General features: G+C 30.9%; 1 protein-coding gene across 9 annotated transcripts in view; it reads right to left on the bottom strand.

Annotated features, from left to right (window-relative positions):
• Positions 1 to 24,206, bottom strand: part of LOC118187366 (uncharacterized) — a 554,527-nt gene that overhangs the window by 125,692 nt on the left and 404,629 nt on the right. For all 9 annotated transcript variants that reach the window (XR_015038239.1, XM_085806623.1, XM_085806627.1 and 6 more), the window contains 2 exons: positions 21,341 to 22,326; positions 9,001 to 9,567 (listed from right to left, as the gene is read on the bottom strand). Coding sequence is in view for 8 of the 9 variants with exons in the window: in XM_085806623.1 (XP_085662749.1) it covers positions 9,001 to 9,567; positions 21,341 to 22,326 (1,553 nt within the window). In the remaining variant the exon portion in view is untranslated. The remainder of the gene's footprint in view (positions 1 to 9,000; positions 9,568 to 21,340; positions 22,327 to 24,206) is intronic.

Raw genomic sequence — 24,206 nt, 5'->3', positions numbered from 1 at the left:
TTGTTATTAGCAACCGCACGATTTTATTTTCAGTCACAGATAATTAAAATATTACAACAGCTAATATTATATTCATCAAAAGGGAATGTTTGTTTGTTAAAACAATTCAAAGATTAATGGTATTTTTTAAATTCTATTATTGGGTTCGAAAGAGTTTTCGAACGAAAAGAAAATTAAAAACTAACAAAATTTGTGACTATTAAAATTACTTGTTTATTTTTAAAACCTTTCGGTTACATCGCATTTGTATTTAGCAGAGAATAAATTTTTTATATTTAATTGTAATTATATTTTCAGTTCATGGACCTTATTGATCTCATGTTATCTAATCATATACATTGAACTTGTCCTTAAAATGTACAGGCTGATAAATTACTGAGAATATATCAGTTACATTAGTTATTTAGCTTAAAATGAGTCTCTTATTTGATATAACATAATAGATTAAATATATTAGACGGATAATTAGATGTACGATAACCGTGTTATAGCTATTTCTATTTCTCAGTTGACTTGATGCATTGTAATATAAAGGAAAGAAGAGCAACGTTAATTAAACGGTAATAAAGGAATTATAGGCGGCCAGGGGTTCCAAAGCCAGTCTGGTATCTCTATAAACTTATGCAAGTATTATAATTTGCAAGGCATGAGTAATCCTTTAAACCATGAAATAAAATATTTTCTTAAATACCTGATTCATTTTTCTTTCGCGAAAAATATGCAAATGTCATTTAAGAGGAAAGCATAGTTGCATTTCCCCTTAAAAGAATCAGAAGGATAAAAGTGCATTCAAAAATGCAGAAACAAAAATCATGTGATTGGTTTCATCTTGTTTGAAAACTTCTGCGAGTTCTCGAAAAAGAATAATGATAAGAGATACTTTGTTAGTATTATTTGCCCTTGCTTCATATGAATATAAGAAAATATTTTATTCATTCATAAAATTTTTATCAATTCGAATATATGCTAAAATATTCCTGAAAATATGTAATTCAAAATATTTTGGAAACTGACATATAAGCTGACACTTTGAGATAATTATCCATGTCAATTTTACGAATGTGAGGGATTCAAAAATTTCACAGAAGAGGGATGATGAATCTATTATAATGACTGAGAAGCACATAATATGAATAATATAATATGACACATTAAAATTTAATATTTAGAAATATTTTAAGTTCTAGCATTTTAGTTAAATGATATAAAATGTTATAGAGTTTTGGTGTTCTTTGGCAGTATAACTAAGCCCATACTTCGTTGAGGAGTAAAACGAATTATCGCTGTGTCTGAAATGAATTGTAAAGTCTTAGAACGGTTTAACATTTAATTGATGGTTTTTTATTTAATCCGAACTGGAACATAAATACACGTCTTGCTCTTGACAAAATCAGGCAAACACTTGATGATGATGTCACTTAAAGTAACAGGTGACTGGTGAAAGCGGGTCCGAACACCCGAGCCCTTGCATAGACTAATCGAGTATCAACCGGATACAGCAACTGTCTAAAGCTATACTCCGGAATCAAGACAGTGCATGGCCATACAAGGGCAAAGTTTCAGTTTTTTCTGCATGCGGAATTAAACATTCTCCTGGTTACATCGCATGTTAACACACTGCTAAACATACTCATTACACTTTATAATATACATTGCATTGATCATTGCACTGTACTTAAGGCACATTTACAAACTTCAAGGCTACCCTTAATACACTACTTAAAATAACAGTCAGTGTCAACATTTAAAACTAATCAAAGGCTACACAATTGATTTAACGCGAAGTTGGCTCAAACGTCTCACCGGCGGAACAATTTGAATGTCGGTAATTATAATGCAAAGTTGAATAATACAACCTTATCTGAGTTAACAGAAACTTAGTAATGTGGCATCGAGATGCAGAAACACGTTTTGTTTTACAATCAAAAAACCTCAGCTTAAATACTATTAACCTGATTTGCATTCTGGTAGGGAAACGGACAGGAGAAGTGACAGTAAATAGCTAAATCATAATAACTAGTTAGATTAACATGATGGGACCTCACAAATGAAAACACAAATAGCTATCATATTTTTGGCTAGAAGAGACTAAAAATAAACTAGAGGAGCTATTAAAAATGGCGATTTAAAAATCAAAATCGTGAATAAGAATTTTAACTGAAATGAATGAAATCATTCATATATATATCATTTCCTGAAAGTTACTTCAAGATTCATATATGGTAATAAATGTTACAAATTATTGCTTAATTGGTTTAATTAGTTCAGTAAAAATTGTTCCATTCATAATTAAATTTTCAGAATTCAAGTTCATCGAGGAAGGTGTTATAGAAAGCAGTAGATTATGATATATGCTGGCTGCAGATATCATAATGAAGATGATTGAAGATGATTAAATATATTAGACGGACACAATAAAGTTTTAAGCAAAAATCTAATAAAATATGAAATTGAATTCTGATTTTAACCCCAGTATCAGTCATTAGAAATCATTTATTTGAAAATGTAGTTACCCAAGAAATAGGCAGTAATGCAAAGAAGGTTAGCAATTATGGATTATTGTGTTGTAAATTGTCAAAAATGTAAAATATTCTCGTCCCTGTTGTGTTACATAAAGTGTTTAATAATTAAAAAATTTCGACGAAATATTTTCTTAATTCCTAGCGAGTATTTAATAACTCAGTATCAGAAACGAAACAATCAGTAAATGGACGTTAAGTGTTGCTCTATCGCAGTTAATTTCTTTTCAGTCTTCTTACTGTAAAAAATCTGAGAGTGAAGATTGTTTATCTCTTTAGAACTCGCAGAATTCTCTACATTTAACATCTAGAGAATAACATCAGTGAATTAGGAGTACTTGCTCAATTCATTTCATGTCAAATTCATTTTCTTTTATATGCGAATATTTATAAAATTGAGCTGAAATATGCTAAATTGAGCTGAAATATGGTATAAAAATTTAAACAAAAATTGTTGTGAATTTGAAAACAAAATAAATTCATAAATTTTAAACTTATTGAACGTAGCGCAGTAAGCACTGGGGAATTATTCTAAATTATTCTAAAGTACGAATTAAAATAAAAATATTAAATTTTAAATAATTCGAAAATTGAAATAAAGTATGAATATTTTACTTAATATTTCTCACTAGTTTCTTTGGAAAATTTTATCAGTTTTGGAATGAAAAAATGAGAACAAGTCGTCTATGTCTTGGAAGTCGTATAAGGTATATCTCCTTCCGTGCATTCGTGGTGTAGCGGTACTGCACGCTGGGCCGGTATTCCAGAGGTCCGTGGTTCGATTCCCGGCGAAGGCGTTTGCTAAATTTTCATCACTCTTGCTTCCAAATTAACCTAATATCTCTACAGCCGTGCCGAACTTGAAGCTCAAAAAAGAAATCTTAACTATGACTAAAAGAGCTTTTTAAAATTATTCTTATCTGAATGCTTAAAGTACGGGTTGCCAACCTTTTTTATATCCCGCATCCCTAACAAATTTTTAATATGATCTTGCGTTCCCCTAAAATAATTTCTAAAAAAACAATTCCTTTATTCTGTCCGTACGTACAGACGTCACATAAAAAATTGGCCAAAATGTATCCGGGCATAGTCAAAATAGATATTTCCATTAAAATATGATACCCGAAATTTTTCGTTAAAGAAAGTATTGTAATGTATGAGGAAGTATCATATTGTACAAGAAATTAATTTTAATTTTTTCTTTCCTTTTTTGTTTCTTTCGTGCAAGGAAGGAAAAAAAGTTAAACAACCAATCTTTAATAATAATAAAAAAATTAAACATGGACATAATAAAATAATACAAAAATTAACATTTGCATAAATTAAGATACAATAACACGCCGAACAAATATTAATTTAGAAGTCAAATAACGAAAATCAGCGTTTCAAATTTTCACAGGACTAGTTTCGATGGTTTTACCGAACCATCATCCTCAGCTGCAAAAGCGTTGTTCTGTTTGATAAAAGGGCGCTACATTCAGTCTCGCATAAATACATCGTTCCAAATAGGATGAGGATAATTAATGCTTTTTCATTAAATTTTGGAAACATATTTATGTAGTGGCATATTCTTCGACTCCCTCTACTTCTACTTCTACCCAGCTGACGTGACGTCATCACAGGTTAGCACAACGCGGAGCAATCGAGACAGATAGCTTCCCAGATAGCTTCGAGACGTGGAAAGGAACGGAGACAAGCAGACGGCTTGCAGATTCTCCGAGAGTTGGTGGGAAACAAGACGTGTTTCTTTAATGTCTCAAGTTCCCTGTAGCCAAGCTGAAAAGCTTATATCGAGCTAGCCATATGAGGGCAGACGTGCCTGTAAAACTGTTAAGGTTAGATTAGGTTATTTAATTATGGCATAGCCTCGAGGGCTATCTGCCTAAGGGGAGGGATGCCTTCGTGGAGGACTTTCTAAGGGGTAGAACTGTTAAGAGACAGATAATGTGTGAGAAATGTTCATTCATTGAATCGAATCCTGTTTGAACTGAGACTTTAATTGTGAGGTTACCACCTATAACATTCACTTTCAACTAATTTATCTTTTCATTCATTTTATTTCATATTAGTAAATAAAGTAGTTTAGTTATGTTTAAGTCGTGCTATACTATGTTCTTATTGAGGGTAATCTTACATTTATTGCCATACACCAGTATTGTTCCAAATATTGCTTTCAAACTGCGTTTCAAGGATCATATTTGTGTGCAGGCTTAAAAGTTCTTCCTTCCGTTCTTCATCATCCGACATATTATCCAAACTAAAAGAGTACGGGTTTATAATCTTGGTTTACGATGTTTTCAGTTCTCGTCCTTTAAAATATCTATCAAATGATTCTGATGTTATTTCCATATGATCAACAATTTCTTCACATACACGTTAAACACTGACACTAACAATATGCACTGTTAATCTGCATGTGAAGGAAATATGTTTGGCTCTTGCACCAATGGCATGCGTGTAAATTTTAAACTTTTATTTCATTTATTTTAAACAAAATTCTACTTTGCACCCCTGCTTGGGAACCCCTATCTAGAGGGTTTTTATACAGTTACATACCGTAATTATTCCAAGTAATCTTTACACAGCTGTTTAGCATCTGGTATAAGTCTTTCATTTTGCGATACTGAAAATATTGTTATACTTATTATTATATTAAAAAATATGTTTTAAATTCCTTTTAAGTTAAATATAAATTTAAGCAAAAAATTTCAGTTTCAAACCCTTTTAATTAATTCTTGTTATACGTCTAGTAACATTCTGAACTTCTTATAATACACGTTAAACACAGTTTTCTAGAGTTCCTTTTTAATGCCTTAACAGTTTCTTCCTCAATTAAAATTTAAGAAGCTAGTATAAAAGTGAACTTTTTATAAGAAATTTCGAAAAAAAAATATTTAATAAACATAAACTGAGTTCTATTCGTCGTATAATTTTTCGCTCAAGGCAGACTGCAAAAATGAATTATTTTATATTGCTATTCATTTCGTCTACCAAGAACAGTTATTTAGATAAATATTTTTATACTGTTTTATTGAAAATGCAAATATTAAATCGAATTATAAAATTCTTCAGCAGAGCACAATGTTTACTTTTTCAAACAAGTTTTAAATCAGCTAGTTTTGTTGTTATGATTTGATTGTTACATGCTTTGATCATAGATGGCAGCACTAAGCATCTTCGTCAATTATGAATAATCCGTCACAGTAAGGAAATGACGAAGGTAATTCGACGTTTGGCAAATAATTCATTCATTAACTAAATAATACTCAAAATATTTTATTTGCCTTGAAGTATCTAATTAAAAATTCATTTTCCACTTAATTTGTAGCTTAAAAATGTCGCTTTCATAAATAATCTTTTAAATAATGATAAAATGACTTTTTGGGAGGATAATTAATCTTAAGGGGAACTTAAATTGCTGTTTTTTGTTATTAATCTCACTTGTCTGAATCAGAAAAAATCCACGAATTATTACTGTAACAAGAAATATGCGTCTGTCGTTCGCCAGAGCCTTGAGCACCATGCAGGCGGCAGTCCGACTTTGCTCAGTTCTGCCACAGTTTAAAGGAGAGCTTCGAGGGGACAAGTCCGAGGATCTCTCACCCGTCTTCCCTTATCAGCAACCTCTCGAGAGGAAGTTCGGCTCCCCGCATATTTTGAGCGCCTCCATACAGCACAGATACTATACATTTATAAACATCCATGCCTTGCGTCGCTAACTACTTTCCCGTCTTCGCGGCAGGGTAATTTAAAAAAATGAAATAAATAAAATTCCTTTACTAAAAAGTTACATGTTTAAGTAAGTGAAAAGTTACCTGTTACTTGATCAAGTTTTTCTAAAATTTACTTTTTTTTTTTTTTTTTTTAACAACTAGTAGTAATAATACTAATTTCAGTAAAAAGAATGTATTTATTTTCACATCGGAAAATATTGGTAAAATAAACTTATGTTGGCCCTTTCTTGTCAAGAGTAAATTAAAAGATTTTTGTTTGGGCGGGGGAATCTGAAATTTCATAAAAATTTATAAACTAAATGTTACCAAACTTTTCTCCTTTTTATACAATAACTAGGAGAATTTTAAACTTTTGAACTGAATAACTCAGAGTAGATAAGTTGAATTGAATATTATGATTTAGCAAAGTTTTACTCATTTTAATATTTATAACTTATTTTTATTTTTACGTAATAAGTCAATTTTGTTATTTAGTTTATTGATCTATCTAAGATTAAAATTGCTCAAATCAAATCGAAAATCAGCTATAAAATCTAGATTAGTAGATAATTCTTCTAGTCTTGCAATCTGACAGTACATTCTAGTAATCTGTCAGTATTTAATTATTTAATGGTTTATAAAAAATTCTAGAACTGTTATTAGATAACATGTAAGAAATAAAATTTTCAGAATTTAACTACTTAATACAGCAATTCAGCTACAAAATCTAGATTAGTAGATAATTCTAGATTTAGTGAAAAAAATTCATTATAGTTTTAAATGAGCACAATTGTTTCGTATCCGAGATTTTACAACTTTATTCAGATTTTAATTTGCAAAATCTTAAGCTTCAGTGATAGGCATTTTATTCGATTTATTTTGAAAGAATACTAACAGGATGTTAGAGTTTTAAAAAAGTTTAAAAAAATAACTGAGCTTAATTAGAGAATAAGGTTGAAAAGTTAGATACATTTTGCCATGGTTTTCTGAAAGAAAATAATAAAATTCTTATATTAATCATTTGAAATTTTAATTTGAAACTGAAATTTTGAAATCTGAAAACACATATTTTTGTGTTTTTATTTGTTTTATGCTTAACTTTGTACTATGAATGAAAATTTTATTATTTGAAGAAGCAGTTAATTAGTATTCGCCCAAAACATCGCGGACGAAAATGTGGTGAAGAAAACATAGGCTTACAAAATGCAAAATGTTGTAGTTGGGAAAAAAAAAAAAAAAAAAAAAAAAAAAAATTAGAGCAAATAATATAAGGTATTGAATGAAAAGTGGTAAATAAGGTGGTGAAAAATAATGTAGTAAAAAACTCCGCTGTTTGAAAATATTGTGATAAAAATAAATCAACTGCAAAACACGAATGAAAAATTCACCGCAGAAATATGCATTTTATGCGTCTAAGATTTTCAAAACTCTTTGAAACATATTCTTTTACAAATGCAATACTTTGCATACAGTGACTGGGTTGCTCTCTAAATATCACTTATGGTGTCAATTAATTTTGGTTTTCTGTCATCTTAATAGAATCGGTCGAAACTAGGGAGATAAATTTCGATATTTTCTACCTGCTTCATTTTTTATCAGGATAGTTCTACGAAGTTTTCAGATTGCTAAATTTTGTTATCATTTTATTTTCTATGACAATGTTTTGTATCGCGATGTTTTAGAATTGGAAAGTTTTCTTCTTGCCTGTTTTCTCCTCCAGGTTTCCGTTCACGATATTTTTTCAGCGGTGAATTCACCAGTAAGCCAGTTAATCTATTTGCAGATATTTGCTGAACTCTTGAAAAATTATACTCAGTGTTCCCACTGAAAATAGCCATCTTAATGTTAAACGACAAATGTTTAGAGGCCCGCAATATAGTCGAAGGCATAATAAAACTCAAAATGAATTAAACAAAGATACCGCGCCTGTAGAACACTTCCTTGCATAGTGAAATTGAACAGAGAGCCGAAAGGGGAAGACGCAATTTAGAAATAATTCTTCGGATTCCAAAAACAACCAAATTTGTAATTTTTTGGATAAATATTTCTAATTCTGCTGCGAAGTTTAACAAATTTTGAAATCCTGGGCCTTTAATAGTCTTGTTAATGGAAAAGTTGATTATAACAAAATGTTATTAAATTTGAAAGTTGAAAAAAATGCATCTGAAGTCATAGTTGCTATTAATTCAAATCGCAAATATATTGGATTTCGTGTTTGATTGATTTTTTTCTGTGTTGTGTGCGTTTATTACATGTTGCCTGTTAGGTGGCTCAGACTATTCTCGTATTATTACTGTTATTACCTTTAATTGAATTACAGCTATTATTAAACTGTGGATATTTACTTATGAAACTCTTACATTAAAACATACTAAAACAAAAACGCGATTTTAGAAACTTACGATTGTGTACATCAAATTAAATGGATAGGCATTAGTAAACTGCATAAAGCGTTTTTAAAGTTTTACTTAAATATTGCATCAGGCCCATAACTCTCATTAGAGAAGGCTAGGTTATGTCTGATAAAGATGTCTTAACTGATCCCGCATCTAAAATCATTCTTCATAATTATCAAGTAAGTTGTAAAGATGTACTGAAGTTTCTTTTTTTTTACAGTTTATAGAATGTTTTATAGTATTTCATGCATAGTAAATGTTTTCTTATCTCAATTTCATTACCTTTTTAATATTAAGTAGGGAAGATTTTTATTCATTGTTTAGCAAAGGAGAAAGTAAAAAGACACATGAATGCACATTTTAAGAACTTACCTCTAAGTGACGGATCTTGTGGTGAGGGTTGTTGACACTCAAGCATCCTCCTCCCATCACCCATATCAGAGTGAGGAGAAGGCATCATCTCACAGCAGCTGTTATTATAATGTGGCGTGCTACCGCTCTGCTGACTACATGACTGCAAGGAATTACTGTCGTCCTCATCTTCTAATCCCCCATAACGATGCTGTTGTCGCCCTTCGTCGATGACCAAGGGATGGTCATCTTCAGGCAACGGTAATAAGTGTTCTTCGAATGAGAGTGGTCTCTTGATAGGTTCCTGAAGTTTGGAATCGAGAAGAAGGTACCTTCTAGATGCGGGGCTAGTTGGTGGACACGCGTAAGATGGAAAGTAGTCCCCAGCACCAACATAACTGTCCTCCATTCGGCAGTATTGTTGAGGTGGTGGTGGTGGTTGTTGCGGTTGATGATGAAGATGTTGTCTTATGTCATGCATATTGGTCGGTTTAAGATCATGCATTTGATGTTGATCCCTAGAGTAAGCGTCCGTATGCATTGTGAAACCATCTGATTCTACAAGAGACTGGATATTGGCACATTCCTCTGAAAAGAGAACAAAATAGTGAAAAGAAGGATTAAAAAAATTAACTTCCCATCTTACTTTACACCCAGCTGAAAAACGTTAATATTGAGTCCATAACAGACTCTAATAGTCTTTAAATGTTAAAGAATAAAATTCCCATTTGAGGAAAATAAAGATAGGTGGATTAGATTTCTAAATAATTCTTATTTTGCAAAGTACAGGAGTTTGCTTTTCAGATTACATTTACTTTTATTAAAATATTTCACTGCAAATATAGGTGAACAAGATGTTACTATCAACAGAAATGTTGTAATTAATGTCCCTGTCCATATATCTCAGAACATTTTGCAAATTAAATTTCAATTAAATTAAAGAAATATCTTTAATAAATTATTTTAAGGATACTTCTTTAATTGAATTGAATGGTACACATATTAAACTGATTTGTCTGAATTTCAAAATACTTTTATTTTTCCTTTGAATTTAATTCCTTATTTAGTTTTAATCTTTTAAGCGAATTTCCATAAAATTTTCTAAGAAACTGATAAAACTGCTAAAGTTTAAAACTGTTTTTACTAAATAAAGTAATTTTTCCGCGTTGTCATTAATTTTCGAGCTGTTTTGAATTATTCTCAAAATTAAACGAATGAATTGTTTCAGTTTACAGTTTGAAGACTTTTAACGAGTTGATTTATACAAAGAAGAATTTAATTTACTCAATAAATGATGTTTGATATGATTTTTCCTGCTCCGATTCTCATCTTGCAAATAAGACACCTTTTCTTAAAACAGGGGTTAATTTGTAAAGTCGTGAATACGGAACATAGTAAAAATTTTTGGTTCCAACAAACTCATTTCTATAGGAGGAAACTATAGGAAGCAGCATTTTCTATTCAAGTAGAAATAAAAATATTTCTAACTGAAATTTAAGAAAAAAAAATTCTTATATCATTCAAAGCTTATTCTTGAGACAGAAAGATCCTTTGTGGAAAGAAGTCAATATTTTTAAAAATACGATTATGAGCAAATCTTTTTGCGATTTGAAGGAAATTAAATCTGAGAAATTTGTTTTAGCTGAAATGCTTTTTAAAGTTCAATAAAAATGAATTTAAAGAGGAGTTTAACTAGCTAATCAGAAACTCATTTTGTACGTCATAATTTAACAGACATCATATCCAAAAGGCTTAGTTAACACCTGAAAGAAAGGAAAAAAATCTCTGCTGGATGAGGAAAAAAGCAGGGTTTTGATTACTGTTTTGTCATGATGGCTCATATATCTGTTATGAGTGCAACTTAGAAAATGCTTGTAAAATACACAGTGAAAAATCACTGTTTTCATATCCTCTATCTGAAGCCTTTTTGTCAAAGGAAATTAAGGGGTTTGATGGCAGATTCGTTAAAAACGTATCTACTTTAATTCCCAGTAGCACAAATATTGTTCCCAGTTTTTATACTGATTTCGATTTCAACAAAACTTTAGAGATCTACAGAATGATAAAAGAAAATAAAAATCTTTTTAAATTTAACATGCCTCATGTTTATTGGTTTATATGCTTCATATTTTTATTTCATCTCTCTTTGTTTTTATAAAAATCCGCAAATCATCAAAAGAAGTAAGTACATAAATAAATAAATGAAATTTCAGAGCGAATATATTTTAATTGCATGGCATGTTTAACTGCTGCAAGAAAAGATAAAAATTTTATAATTTAATTAACCGGCATTAGCTGGATAAAAATTTCATTACTTGAATAATAATGTAATTATTTGATTAATACCTTTATAAACTGATTATATTCAATACACTTTTCTTCTTCCGTTGTTATCAGTACACTGATGCTATTAATTTAGGTAACTTCCTATAATTTTATAATACGTTTTGAAAAATAGCAGCAATAAATTCAAAATACAGATTGAAACTCTTTTATTAAATTATTTAGAGTTACATGCTTCATTTTATTGTTATACATGATACGTTTGCTTATTTTTGTAGTAAAAAGTCTTTTACTAACTGTGACACAATTCTTTTAATTAATTTCATATTTAATTAAAAGAATTAAAAGAAAAGCGTGGTATCCAATACAGAAAGAGCACATACGAACTTAAATGATTTATAATTTCTTTTTATGTTATCTGCGACACAATTCAATTATTATAATGTCTTAAGGAATAGTAACTTAATTACTTCATACTTAAAGTACTTCTGACTACAAAGAAACATTAGAAAGCAAAAAGATGAAACAGTTACTTCTAGATGATTAAAAGTATACTTCTAGATGATTAAAAGTATACTTCTAGTTGATTAAAAGTAATGGTTCTTACCCCTGCCTGATAGTCGAATGTATACTGTAATATTTTGTATCTAACTTATTTAAAGCCCTTTATTTCCCTGCGAAATTTTAAAATCCAATCTATAAAATCGCTGAATTATGTCTCACAGGGACTTTAAGCCCCAATTTAAAATGAAAAAAAAAAAAAAAAAAAAAAAAAAAAGCGATGCAAAACTTAAAACATTTTTGTAAGTTTAATGCGAAATTTTTCTCACGCATAAAGAAAGGTAATAAAAAGTTTCAAACTACTTTTCAAAAATAAAACAATTTGGGACATAAAGGGTTAAAAATATAATAATAAAGAAGTTTTCCATCTGGGATTAAACTGAACCGCTGAATGCATATTTTGATGAATTTTTAAAATAGTTGGGTATTAACAACTTCTGATTAAATGTGTTAAGTATCGAATTTGGTAAAACTGATACTTCTAAATTTGGCAGAAATGTGTTTTTTGCTTGTTTCCTTTCATGCTGAAACTCAAGTAAAGTTTAAAATACATTTGTTTCCTACATAAATCTTCCTAGTTATTTGTACTCCAAATATTCAAATAAGTTATATGCACAGTAAATGAATTCTTATTATAGTTTAATTCAGTTGCTCTAAAATTAAAGCAATAGAAGTTTTAAAATGAGATAAATAACTGAAAAGAAACTTTTGTTAAAGTAAAGAGCGCAGGGGAAAAAAAGACAGTTCTATATCTCCCGTTCTACTGTGCCAAATGACAAAATTTCAATTGCGTTTTTCATGTTTCGAGAGAGCGTCTTAGGATATATATTAGATTTATACACAGCATCATTCTAACATAGGTATTTTGACATGACATGCCGAATTTTTTTCCGTGTTTCGATTCTACGACGCAAATTACGCCTAAATATTAAATGCTGTAAAATTTGGTGCTAAATTTGCAGAGAAATTCAAAAATTTATCTTGGCGTATTTTTTCAATTTTCGCCAAGAATAATTTACTTGGCGCACTTCTTAAGTTATGCAACCTATTGTCCTTTTCTTTTTTTCACTGTAGGTGGGCGGGGGAAAAAGTCATCGTTCATACTTTCAAATAATTTTAACAAAGTGCGCATTATCGTTTGGTGCTATTATCACTCAAGAAAAAGATGCAAAATTTCAAAACGCTCCAATATGTAAATTGATGTATATTTTAGAAAGCAAATTTTCAATAAAAAAACTAATTTTTTGGAGATGAGTCTAAAAATGAAACTTAATAAAAAATTTTATTATGAAATTCAATTAATATTAAGAGGTAACATTTTGAAAGCTAATTTTTTAAAAACTATTCGTGCGATTTTTACAAAACTTGGCAGTTTGGTATAATTTGATTCGTAGAATCGAGATCTGGAACAAAATTGGCATGTCATTTCAGAAAAAGTCCCCTTTTGTGTCAAAATACCTATATTAGAACAACGCTATCTATAAATCTAATATAATACCTAAGCCGCGCTTTCGAAATATGAAAAACGCAATTTGAATTTCGTCAATCGGCCCAGTAGAATGAGAGATATAGACCTACCCCCCCCCCGTTTTTTTTTTTTTTTTTTTTTTTTTTTTTTTTTGGCACAGTGGTACATGTTGAGAACTGATACCTTTTGGGTAAAAGTGTATTCAACTATTGAAAAACTAAAATAATAATTCAGCTGAATTCAGAAAACATGTTTTTACACAAAAGAATTATTTTACGTCAATTTTTAAATGAGTAGGAATTAGTTTTATTTGTTCAATAGAAAATGGTTTTAAATGTCACAGCTGAAAGTATATGTATTTCCTTAGTTGTTACATATATAATAAGACACCCAATTTATTTGAAATACTAAAATAATTATAATTTTTTAAAAATTAGTCTTCACGTATTTCACAACATTCACATATTTCACAATATTCACATTATTGAATAAAAAAAAATTCGCATGAAAAGTTTTGAGTATGGTAACAATTGGTTACGCAGAGAATTTGGAGTTAATGTTTGACGTTTTACTACTTAAAATTAGAAAACTCAATAACTGATTTCACTAATATTCATTTATCTTCGTAACTATTACAATCCATAAAATTACTCAGTTACAAAATAAAATTTGCAAACTATTCGTCACAATTGAGTAAATTTAAATCATTCCATTCAAATAAATACATTTTTATGAAGTTGCACTAGATGGCAGCACCATGCAGCTGCAGACAGTTGTTTATTTTGCAATAATGTGCTGAGAGTGGAAAAACAACATTTACAGGCACAAACCTTTTACAGGTTTTTCTTTTTCCTTTTTTATTTATTTTTTTTTTAAGCTCTTTAGGAAACTTAGATGAAAGACTTGAAAATTTTTATTTAACTAGTAATAAAAGAAATCAGCTTATTAAACATGCTCAACTGATGAAACAACGCAAATACATGGGCAGAAATTTCTTGTTAGAAGTTTTCCAGCACAGAATAATATTCTTATTTTTTCCCTTCCGTTATTCAATAATTAAGTTTTTAATAATTTCACATGTAAAGATATTTCACTGTTTTAATAATTTCTTTCATAAATGCTTTGATTGCTCAGTCAAATATTTTTTCCATTTTCGTTCTTTATTAAAATAAAAATAGCACATATTATTAGCTTTCTACATGAATGAAACGATTTTAAAAATCGATATATTCTATAACAACTGCAAGTAACTTTTTTTTAAAACTTTTTCTTAACAGAATTGAATTTATGCAAATTAAATTAACATAGTTCTTAAATCTTATTTTGTTTTGTTGCTTAATAATGAACATTTATTATCTTTAACATTTATGAATACTTTGGATTTTCTAACTTGCATAGCATATATATTCATAAATTTTATTCTTATAGTACTGTATCAATTAACTGATTTGTGTAAAAATGTCTCTTACAAATCAAATTTTTTTTTCACCAGTTTTTATTCTTATAAATAAATAAACTTAATTCTTATAATAAACTTTTATTCTTATAATAAATAAACTTTAAAATAACTAAAGTACTTTACTTACAGATTTCTTAATTTATGTATATACATATCCTATGCACACTACATTTCAATTTACATGAAAAAAGTAAGAAAAAATTTAAAAGGATTATAATGTTATAATTTAAAAGACAATTTTTTAAGCAAAAAATATATTGCTAATTTCTTATACTGCTTTCATAAAGTTACCATTATTTCACCTGTATTACAAATTGAAATTTTTTTCGTGACTTACATAACATATAAACTCAAGACAAAAAATGACTGAGCATAAATAAAAGGCATAATAATAAAACATAAATGAAAGGCTATTTATATTTTTCACATTAGATTGTAAAAAACTATTTTGCTACACGGAAAAGTAAGAATAGCGATACTGTAAAAGCTTAGTACAATAATAGAATGTTTCGTTCCTTATAAATATATCATAAATTTACAATTAGGTTACAATACATAAGAGAAAAATGAATGTTAAAAAAGTTTTTAAATCATGCCTCTTACTTAAACTGTAATGAATTAAACATATTTTGTTTTTTCCAAAAGGACTGCTTCTATTTCAAAGTTTTTCACTAAACGTTTATGTCTTAACAAAAAAGTCCCATCTAAATCGTTGTTTACTTTCCCTTTCTTCTGATTTGTGAAATTAACAAAAATTTAAGTTATTAATGCCAATACAGGATGAAAGTGTAGAAGGGTATAATTTGATGCAATATACAACGCTTTGCAAATTTTGAGTGAAAATTAAAAAGTAGAAGGAATGTAATACTTTTTCTCGCAGATATAATTTTACGCTAGGTGCTTCTGAGATGTTGTAGATCCGCATCTATGCTCAGACCTGTTGATTTATTCTAAGAGTAAATGCGATTATATATGCGATAAGAGTAATGCAACATTTCGGCATTAAATTAAGAAATAATGCTTTCCCACCCCAAAAAACGAAGAATGTTTACTAATATGTGACAACAGCTAATGTTGCATATTCAGTCATAAATCATCATTGCCGAATAAATAACTGAAGTGTATATAATTTTAAAACTGTTTCATGCTCGTCTAAATAAAGCCGGCGCATGCATATAAAAGTAACACTTGATAATTAGGCTGAATTGAATTATTCTGTGAATTCAATTAGGCCCAGTATTTCGCACTGCCAATTTAGGTATCAATAGCTTCTGTTCTACCGTCAAGAATGAAAAGAAAGAAATGGTACTGAATGTGCTTTTGAATGAATTTATGCTTTAGAACACATTGCCATCTTTCACGTGATGCAGCGAAGAAGAGGAGGGATATCCTGTCGGATGCCAGTCGTTATGGAACCATAGCCGCGTTTATTAAGGTATCCGACTACGTTCTAATCGTCAATTTTTATGAAAGTTTCAAAAACATTTTATTACTTTATTTTAAAGCTTATGAATTAAACTTCCCAAAACTAGACTTACGGCCGTTCGTGTTCTACGCCTTGAAAGGTAACTTTCTATTTAAGAACCCAAAAGTTGATGTCTAAAGGTATCCAGACTACCGTAAATAACTTTAAAATGAGATTTTGTTTTTCATTTGATTACTTTTGGGGATGTTAAAAGAGGATTTTAATCTTTTATATATGATATTAAGTGCTCGGGAGCAAAGTTAGTTTTACAATTTAATTTTCCTACTTGGAAACATTTTATTTTCCTTCTGTTTGTGTTTGCATTACATTAAACCTATTTAAAAAAATTAATTCTTCAAATTTACTGTTACAAAAAACATTAATTAAAAATAATATTAAAGTAAGTTATGAAATTCCCAGAAATATTCCGCGAAACATTGTGAGTTAAATGCACTAAAAGTTTAGATTTATGTGTATATCTAAAATTTTTTTCCGACTATTTTATAAAGAAAAGAGAGAAATTTCTTAAAAAATAATTAGTGCATATACTAAAACCAGGTTCATTAGATAGACATTTTACTTTATCAACAGAGATTTTAGTCCATTTAATTCCCTTATATCATTTTTGTGGGAACATATCGAGCAATCCTGAAATTTAATACAATTCTGGCGCAAAATGTAAGAAAAAAACAAAAATTATACTTTGATAATATGATTATCATCTGTTTTTATCATTTTAAGTATTATTTCGCTAAACAACACCAATAATAGATTTACTTTTACTGTTTTCCAAAATTTGGGTCTGAACATATTCGGATACCGTCGGGAAGAGTCCATGAATGCACGGCCCAAGCGAAACAATACGATGGTCATGAAGAATTTGTCGCTGTTATATGGGATAGCACCAGGCCTTAATCTATAAAATTAACTCTTTCGAAACGGCGCTTCTTTGTTTAAGACTTTCGCTCGGGACGGATGGGATTCGAAAGAAATCGTCCCACAGCCCGGGAGTGCGTCCGCTAAGCCTAATTTTAGAAAAAAAATTAAAAAAAAAATTAACTTCATGATTTTTGGTTCTATTCTAGATTATCACTTAAAATATTATATAGGTTAAAATTAGCGTTTAATAATCTTTTTCCTTTACATGAAAGTATATAAAAAATTGTTTACTTTGAGAAATAATTTTCGGAAGCGCTATTCAAATTATTCTGAAGTTTTAATTGATAAAGTACATTAATAAATTTTTAAATTAATAAAAATACAAGAAGAAGTAACAAAATCTTTCACGTGAACTGGAGGACAGACGCTCAGTGAGCTCAGTCTATGACAAAATGCCCATATGAGAATCACTAGAAATATCGCTGTCTAATTCTTTAGAGAATGAATCATTATTCTCATTCATATCACTGATTGGCTCATTTACCATTCGTCTGATAAATAATGCTTGTTCGCCATAATGAACTGAAGTCAAGGCTTTCGGAAATAAAAGCAATGCAAAGCGTAATGGAACCTCACATTGTAGCCCTAAAAGATCCTACATAGTAGCAAAAAAAAGAATAAGAAAAAAGATTCTAAGGGATATAGAAACGCGAATGTTTATATCACGTGGCGAATTAAGGAGACGAGATCTATCTGTTTACATTCCCCCCTCGCAACGCTGACACCAACGTTACACAATGCGACCAAATTAAGAGGCAGGATCTAAAACTACATTCTGTTCAAAAGCAATGGACACAGGACGCCACTTAATGGTCTTTAAAACGTTTCAGGACACTGGCGAAAATACGTGACAGCCGGGAGTAACGAGAAAAGGCTGTGGCACGCCAGCGGGCCGGCCGGAAAATGAGTGCGTTTCTTGCTGGTACGTATGTGTGATAATGGGCACGAAAGGGTTAAAAGCGTAGGAACTGAATGGAAAGCCGTCGGACATGATGGAAAAATTGTTATGTGACAGTTAAAATAAACAAAAGGATTTATAAATTAAAAATTTGAGAATTAATAAATTAAATTTTAATAATGCATTCTAAAAACAGAATAAAACTAAACGAAAAAACTGGCTTAATTACTGATAACAAGGCATAGTTCAACAGAATAAAAGAACGGTTTTGAACAATATTTCTCCGTCAGATTAAATTACTTCTTTATCTTAACTTGTAATTTGTTTAAAGTCGTCTTTACTGGATGAATAGAGGCCATAAAAATTCCTAAAATGATAACATTTAGATTTGAGAGTGTTTTGTGCTCTGGAGTTCAGGTTTTTCAGCGTACTTAAATCTTCCGAGTGACAATAAAGGTTTTACGAGCTGCTAAAAGATATATTGCATTAATAATATAAATTGTTACTTATCGGTTATTTATGTAATATTAAAGTTAATCTTACTTGGAGCTCTCAAACCTTCTGGATGAAATTATGATTTCACTCAAAAATGAGAAATGCTGGAGACCGACTACGGTGGGTTCTGACTGAATTTAAACCTTGAATCGCCCATTGTCCTGTCCTGGATAAATTTAAGTCTTGTATTGCAAATCGCCCTTATCATTATGTCCTCAGACAAGACGTAAAGACCATCAGAATCAGTCTCCTGTACCTCAGACACATAAACGTATTTCACATAATAAGAATTCTCAAAAAGCTTGAAATGGCTGCAGGGTAATGGCACCTTATACGAGTACAATTACGCCAGATGCATATTTTGAGTAGCTACGCATAATGTACGTCAGATGCATGATTTGTGTAGACGACTCACTCGATCTGTCATCGTGATACGCCAATCATGGCTGCGACGGTAATGATACTACAGACAGAAGCGCAATTCGTTTCAAAAGATGCCATTCTCCATGCATCTTCAGTTTTCTAGGCAACACTGTACCTTCAATGTCTTTGTGCACAGTAATAGAGCTCGCGATAAAAGAGAAACAAGCCTTTTACAAAACGTTCTTAGTTCTATAGACGAATTTGAATAGTAGACTCAAAAAGTGGCTATTACAGAATTCATATTAATTCTTGAGTTTTGTAATTTGCCTGCACAATCCTAACATCATACACATAAGTAATATCTCCTCGTTAGATATTGATACGGGAGAGGCAATGAATCTTTTATGCAGGTGAATTTGTCCCTCCTCAACACACTAATTCTATATTACCGTCATTGAGTTTTATTTTCATTAAATACGAATACTTATGTTTCAGGCAGATAATTCAAAATCTTGACGGCCAAAAGGTTCCTACGATTTCCTACAAAATCGAAATCTTCTGATATGACTACCGTACATTTTTATCAGGCCTGATTTTTACACGATCTGTTCACAAGAGCTGCGAGCAAGTAAAATTCAGTTGCTGAACAATGATTCTTCATTCTCTTGCTCTAGAGTAACTTTTGAATGTGATTGATACACATGTGTGCTGTACTTAACCAGTTACATTGCATGCCACCCACATTTAGGGCTTTAGATTCGTCTTTCTGATGCACCTTTGATGTTCAGTAATGTATTTTCAATTTTAAATAGCATTATATTTTAATTTTTCACTGTAGAAGATTTTAAATTAGCTAGATCTTTAATGTGTCTAAACATGAATAATATTTTATACTTTTTTAAGCATATTTACAATAAAGGCGTCGCAAGAAAGAGAATTGTAAATAAGACGTAATATGTATCAAATAATAATAAAACTTAGTATTACTTGAGACAAGTTACTTATGTGTGATACATACATATGAAAATTCAATAAAAGCATTATTAAAATTATATCTTTAAAAACTTATTAAATTTTTAACATCCGAGGACACTTTTAACACCTCGCAGTAACATAAAGGCACTGAGACCCAAAATTGTTTTTCTAGCTGGCCAAAATTACCGCTGGCCAAACGAAACCCTATTAGTGGTTTTAAAGAGAGAAGTTCAGCCAAATCAACAATGATGAAGATAATAGGAAGTATTTTTGAAGATTTCCCTGGTGAAAATTTAATTTTAAAAGTAATGATCTCTTAAAATTGAAACAATATGATTAAAATGAAACAAATAACTTAGTTGCTTTGTATAGAAATTTATCCCATGTATGGCAAGCTTAATGTAAAAAGAGATTAGTAAGAAATATAGCAGATATATTTTAAAACAGTTAAAGAACATACGATTCCTAATTCTGCAATGAATTAGCCCTTTTTTATTTCTCATGTCTGATGTATAAAATCTTCTATTAATTAGAATAATAAAAACTAAATATTAAATATTGCATTACTATGAATTTTAAGGATATTTCTTTACTTGGATATTTTGCATGAAATGGAAATTAATTAATTTTCGTTAGCAAAGATTATTGACAACAATTTCGTTAACAAGATTATTGCAGACTATTGTCTGCTTCTTCTAAGCGAAGAAAAATAACTTTTTTTTCAAATTCTAATAGTAGGAGATACCGACTAATGTACGTTTAAATGATGGTTACAATCAAACAAATGGAAAAAATATTGAACATTATTTAAGCAAAGTGGTTAAATCATACTTAAGACACATGTCAGAAACTTAAACTTCATATATTTAATAAATTTTGAAAGACTGCACTAGTTAAAAATGCGTACAAAAGATGCATTCAACAAATTTATTCATGCTTAAGCAATATTCGAAAATCATTCAGAGAATTTGAAATGTTAGATTTCGAAAGGCGTTATTGGATCAAACTTTACTGGAAAGAAATCTTCGTAGAAGTTATTTCCTCTGATTCTGAACACAACTTTATACAATTTTTGTACATTTTCCTTCCTTGCCCTTCAGGCAGTCAATGACTACATAGGTCGGTATCTAATATCCGCCTTCTCCTAAACGTAGAAGGAGAGCCTATAAGGCAAGGAATAATTATGGAATAATTGAAAACAGGGAACTCCAGAATCTGAAGGCGAGACCGTTCTTTTTCTCTTCTGGATATGATAATTGGAGAGCCAGCATTAATACGACACCACTCTTCGCTCAGCTTTCCGAACATCCAAATGGGAAGGGAGTAATTAATAAATTTTCTTTCATGGGGATACGCGATTTTCTGGCAGTCGTTAGCGTCTAATTGGTACTAAAACTGAAAAATTAGACTTTGCTTCCCTCATTAGTACTAAAAGAGAAAATCTGAGGGAGGTACCTTCTATTTTGAGTAGGCTTGCGACGTCGTATGGCTCTCCGTCATTAACAACCGCCCCTGAATTTGGAGCAACTCCGTCTACGCTCCTACTATCGTCCTGGGGCTGCGCCGGAGGCAAGGGCGTGAACTCATCGAAAACCTCATCGGCAGAACTGTACTGACTTGTGCAACTTTGCGGTTTGGCGTCCACAGAAGCTGGCACACTGAAGTTGGTCTCTGGAGAGCTAATCGGTGTTTGGGGCTGGGGTAGCTGTTGGGGATGTTGCTGAGATCGCAGCGCTCCCTGAGGAGAAAATTCCTCTTCTTTTGGTTGAGGGAACTGAGGGCTGGTGACCGGTTCTGGTTCATCCCTTCTTTCTTCCTTAATATTGTGGGTACTAACCATAGGAGAGAGAATTGGAGACCTGAGAGGTGATCTCTCGCTGCTACAGCAAGAGCTTGAGGAGGCGCTAAGAGTTACAACGTCCTTCCACGAGTTCGTTACTACTTCCGCTGTCTTTGGCGCCACCTCTTCTTTCTTTTCAAATAGATTTTCGAAGAAAGGACGTTCTGTAGTCACTACACCACACACACCTGTGAAAATGTCCATGCCAGTGTCTGGCTCAAAATCTCCAGAGAGTGACCTGAGAGCAGCTTCAGCTTCCCTAATCCGGCGAGTGTCTTCGTCCATGTCTTTTTCTTCCTCCCGCACTACAGCGTCCATAGCCTCCTCGACTACGCGTTGCACAATTTGATTATCTTCGTCAGATTCACGAATTCCACAACTATTATCTGTATTCGGCACTTGTAGCCCGGAGGCATCGAAAGCTTGTTCCCTTGATGGTTCTGCTCTGTCAGGAACAGCTGAAAGTCTTTCTAAAATGTCATCGGAATTTTGATGATCTGCCGATTTATCATCGTTGGTCTTTGGTTCCCTAACTGGAATACTTTCAGCAGCCTCGTTGGAAAGCTTTCGTTTGCGGCTAGTCAGCTGGCATCCAGAGGACCTGAAATTTACAGTTCTCATGAATATTTTTAAATATTATATCAGTATATTTCAATTTAATTACATCAGTATAAGTCAAAATCATATCAGTATCAAATTTGTTGGACATATTCCTTTAATTAAAGCATGGAAGTAATAAATATTTTTTTCTTTATTTAGGTTACCGAATTTTACTGTTTAAAATAAAACTTCAATTTACATTGACTTCTCTTGCTTCAAAAAATTATTATTTCTTGTTTACGTTCTCTGTATATGGATAAAGTTTTGTTCTTATTTATCCGTATAGAGATTAATATGTGAAGTAAAATCTTTTTTTTCTTTTTTTTTTTTTTAGATAAAGAACGACTTCCCCCTTTCGTTATAACAACAGCACAGCTAATTGCAACGGAATCATACCTAATTAAGTCTCTGTCGAAATTATATGTATGTAAGGAAATATTCGTCTCGTGGTAGTGTGACATTTGTATGCAGTTCACGTTTTAAAAGTGTCCTTTTTTCCCTCATATTTCGTAAAATGCAGTAGAAATTATATATTTTCATTTAAGATAATTTTTAAAGGAAAACTTATAATTTGTGAAAGCAGTTATGTTATGTAATCATATAAAGCCTCATACAATGCATTTTCAAAGCTTTAAAAACTCAATTTGTTTCAACAAACTACGATGAAGATGGAGAACAATAACTTGTGGCAATGATTACAAGCAAGCGCAATATACTTCCGTCAAAATATCGGTCGGTGTACGGAAGGACATTTGAGGGCAACTATTTTTTTTTAATTTATACATTCGAAAGATGCGATTATGGATTTGATGATTGAGAAGAAAGAATTCTGGGCCCCCTTACAAATAATGCAGCTATGGCTCAACTATGTCCTGTTAAAAAGAAAGGTCACTATGCATTTGCAAACTATTTTCAGTATCCTTAAGTGAAGTGTCACTTGAAAGGCACTCTTTTAAGAGCAATTCAGAAACTGTAGCAACGAGATCAAAAATAGATCCAAGAGTTGATCTGCAACAAAAAAGAATGCACTAAGAGATATACAACATTATAAGGAAAGTATATAGAAGGGTAAATGGTGAATTAGTTTATTTATATTTAAATGTTTTACAAGTCGACCCTAAAACTTGTGTTCCTAACGCACAGTTAAAAAAGAAGCATCCGGCCTTCTACAGATATGAAGGAAAAAAAAAAAGACCGATGCAGGTACTTCGAATTCACTTATTGGTAAGTCAGAACTAAAATGTTTTGAATAATTTATTTTCGGTGGTCAAAAGATCTGAAGACACTTCAACCTAATTTAGAGAAAGGGAGAATAAGATCTAAGATCGCCAGATTGATCCTGATCAAAAACAGTAAAAAAAAAAAAAAAAAAAAAAAAAGGTTTCAGATTTTAAATTACGTCTGAAGGGACTTTTTTTTAACGTTTTGTGTGTTACCTCTATTTATTAAATATCATGTTGCTTTCACTTAAACCATAAAATTAAGTTCAATAGCAATGCCGCAAAATAATTTTAAATGAGGATATCTTTAGAATTTCCGATACACAATTCCGCGCGCTAGAGATGAAAAGGTTCCCCCCCCCCGTAGAGTATTGCCATTGCTCGCTTTGAAATCCTTGAGTTTGTTAATCAAAAATTCGTTAAAGTTTTACAAAATATGAAATCGATAACAAAACCAATTCCAAATTTCAAATTTGGTTTTCCACATGCCCATTTTCGTAGGAGGATTACGTCATTCAAAATTCGGTGGTTCTATGTACCGTTGTATTATCACAATGCGAGAAATATACATACATTTATGCAGATTTTTCATTATTTAATTTCTTCAAATATATAATGCAGGACTCTAACATTTGGTTTCAACGGTTTGAAAAGGGAAACG

Source organism: Stegodyphus dumicola, chromosome 12 (assembly GCF_044657685.1).
Source record: "Stegodyphus dumicola isolate Sdum_Otavi_A_Nest chromosome 12, ASM4465768v1".
In the NCBI taxonomy this organism is placed as follows: Eukaryota; Metazoa; Arthropoda; class Arachnida; order Araneae; family Eresidae; genus Stegodyphus; species Stegodyphus dumicola.
This window is presented reverse-complemented; position numbering and strand designations above follow the sequence as displayed.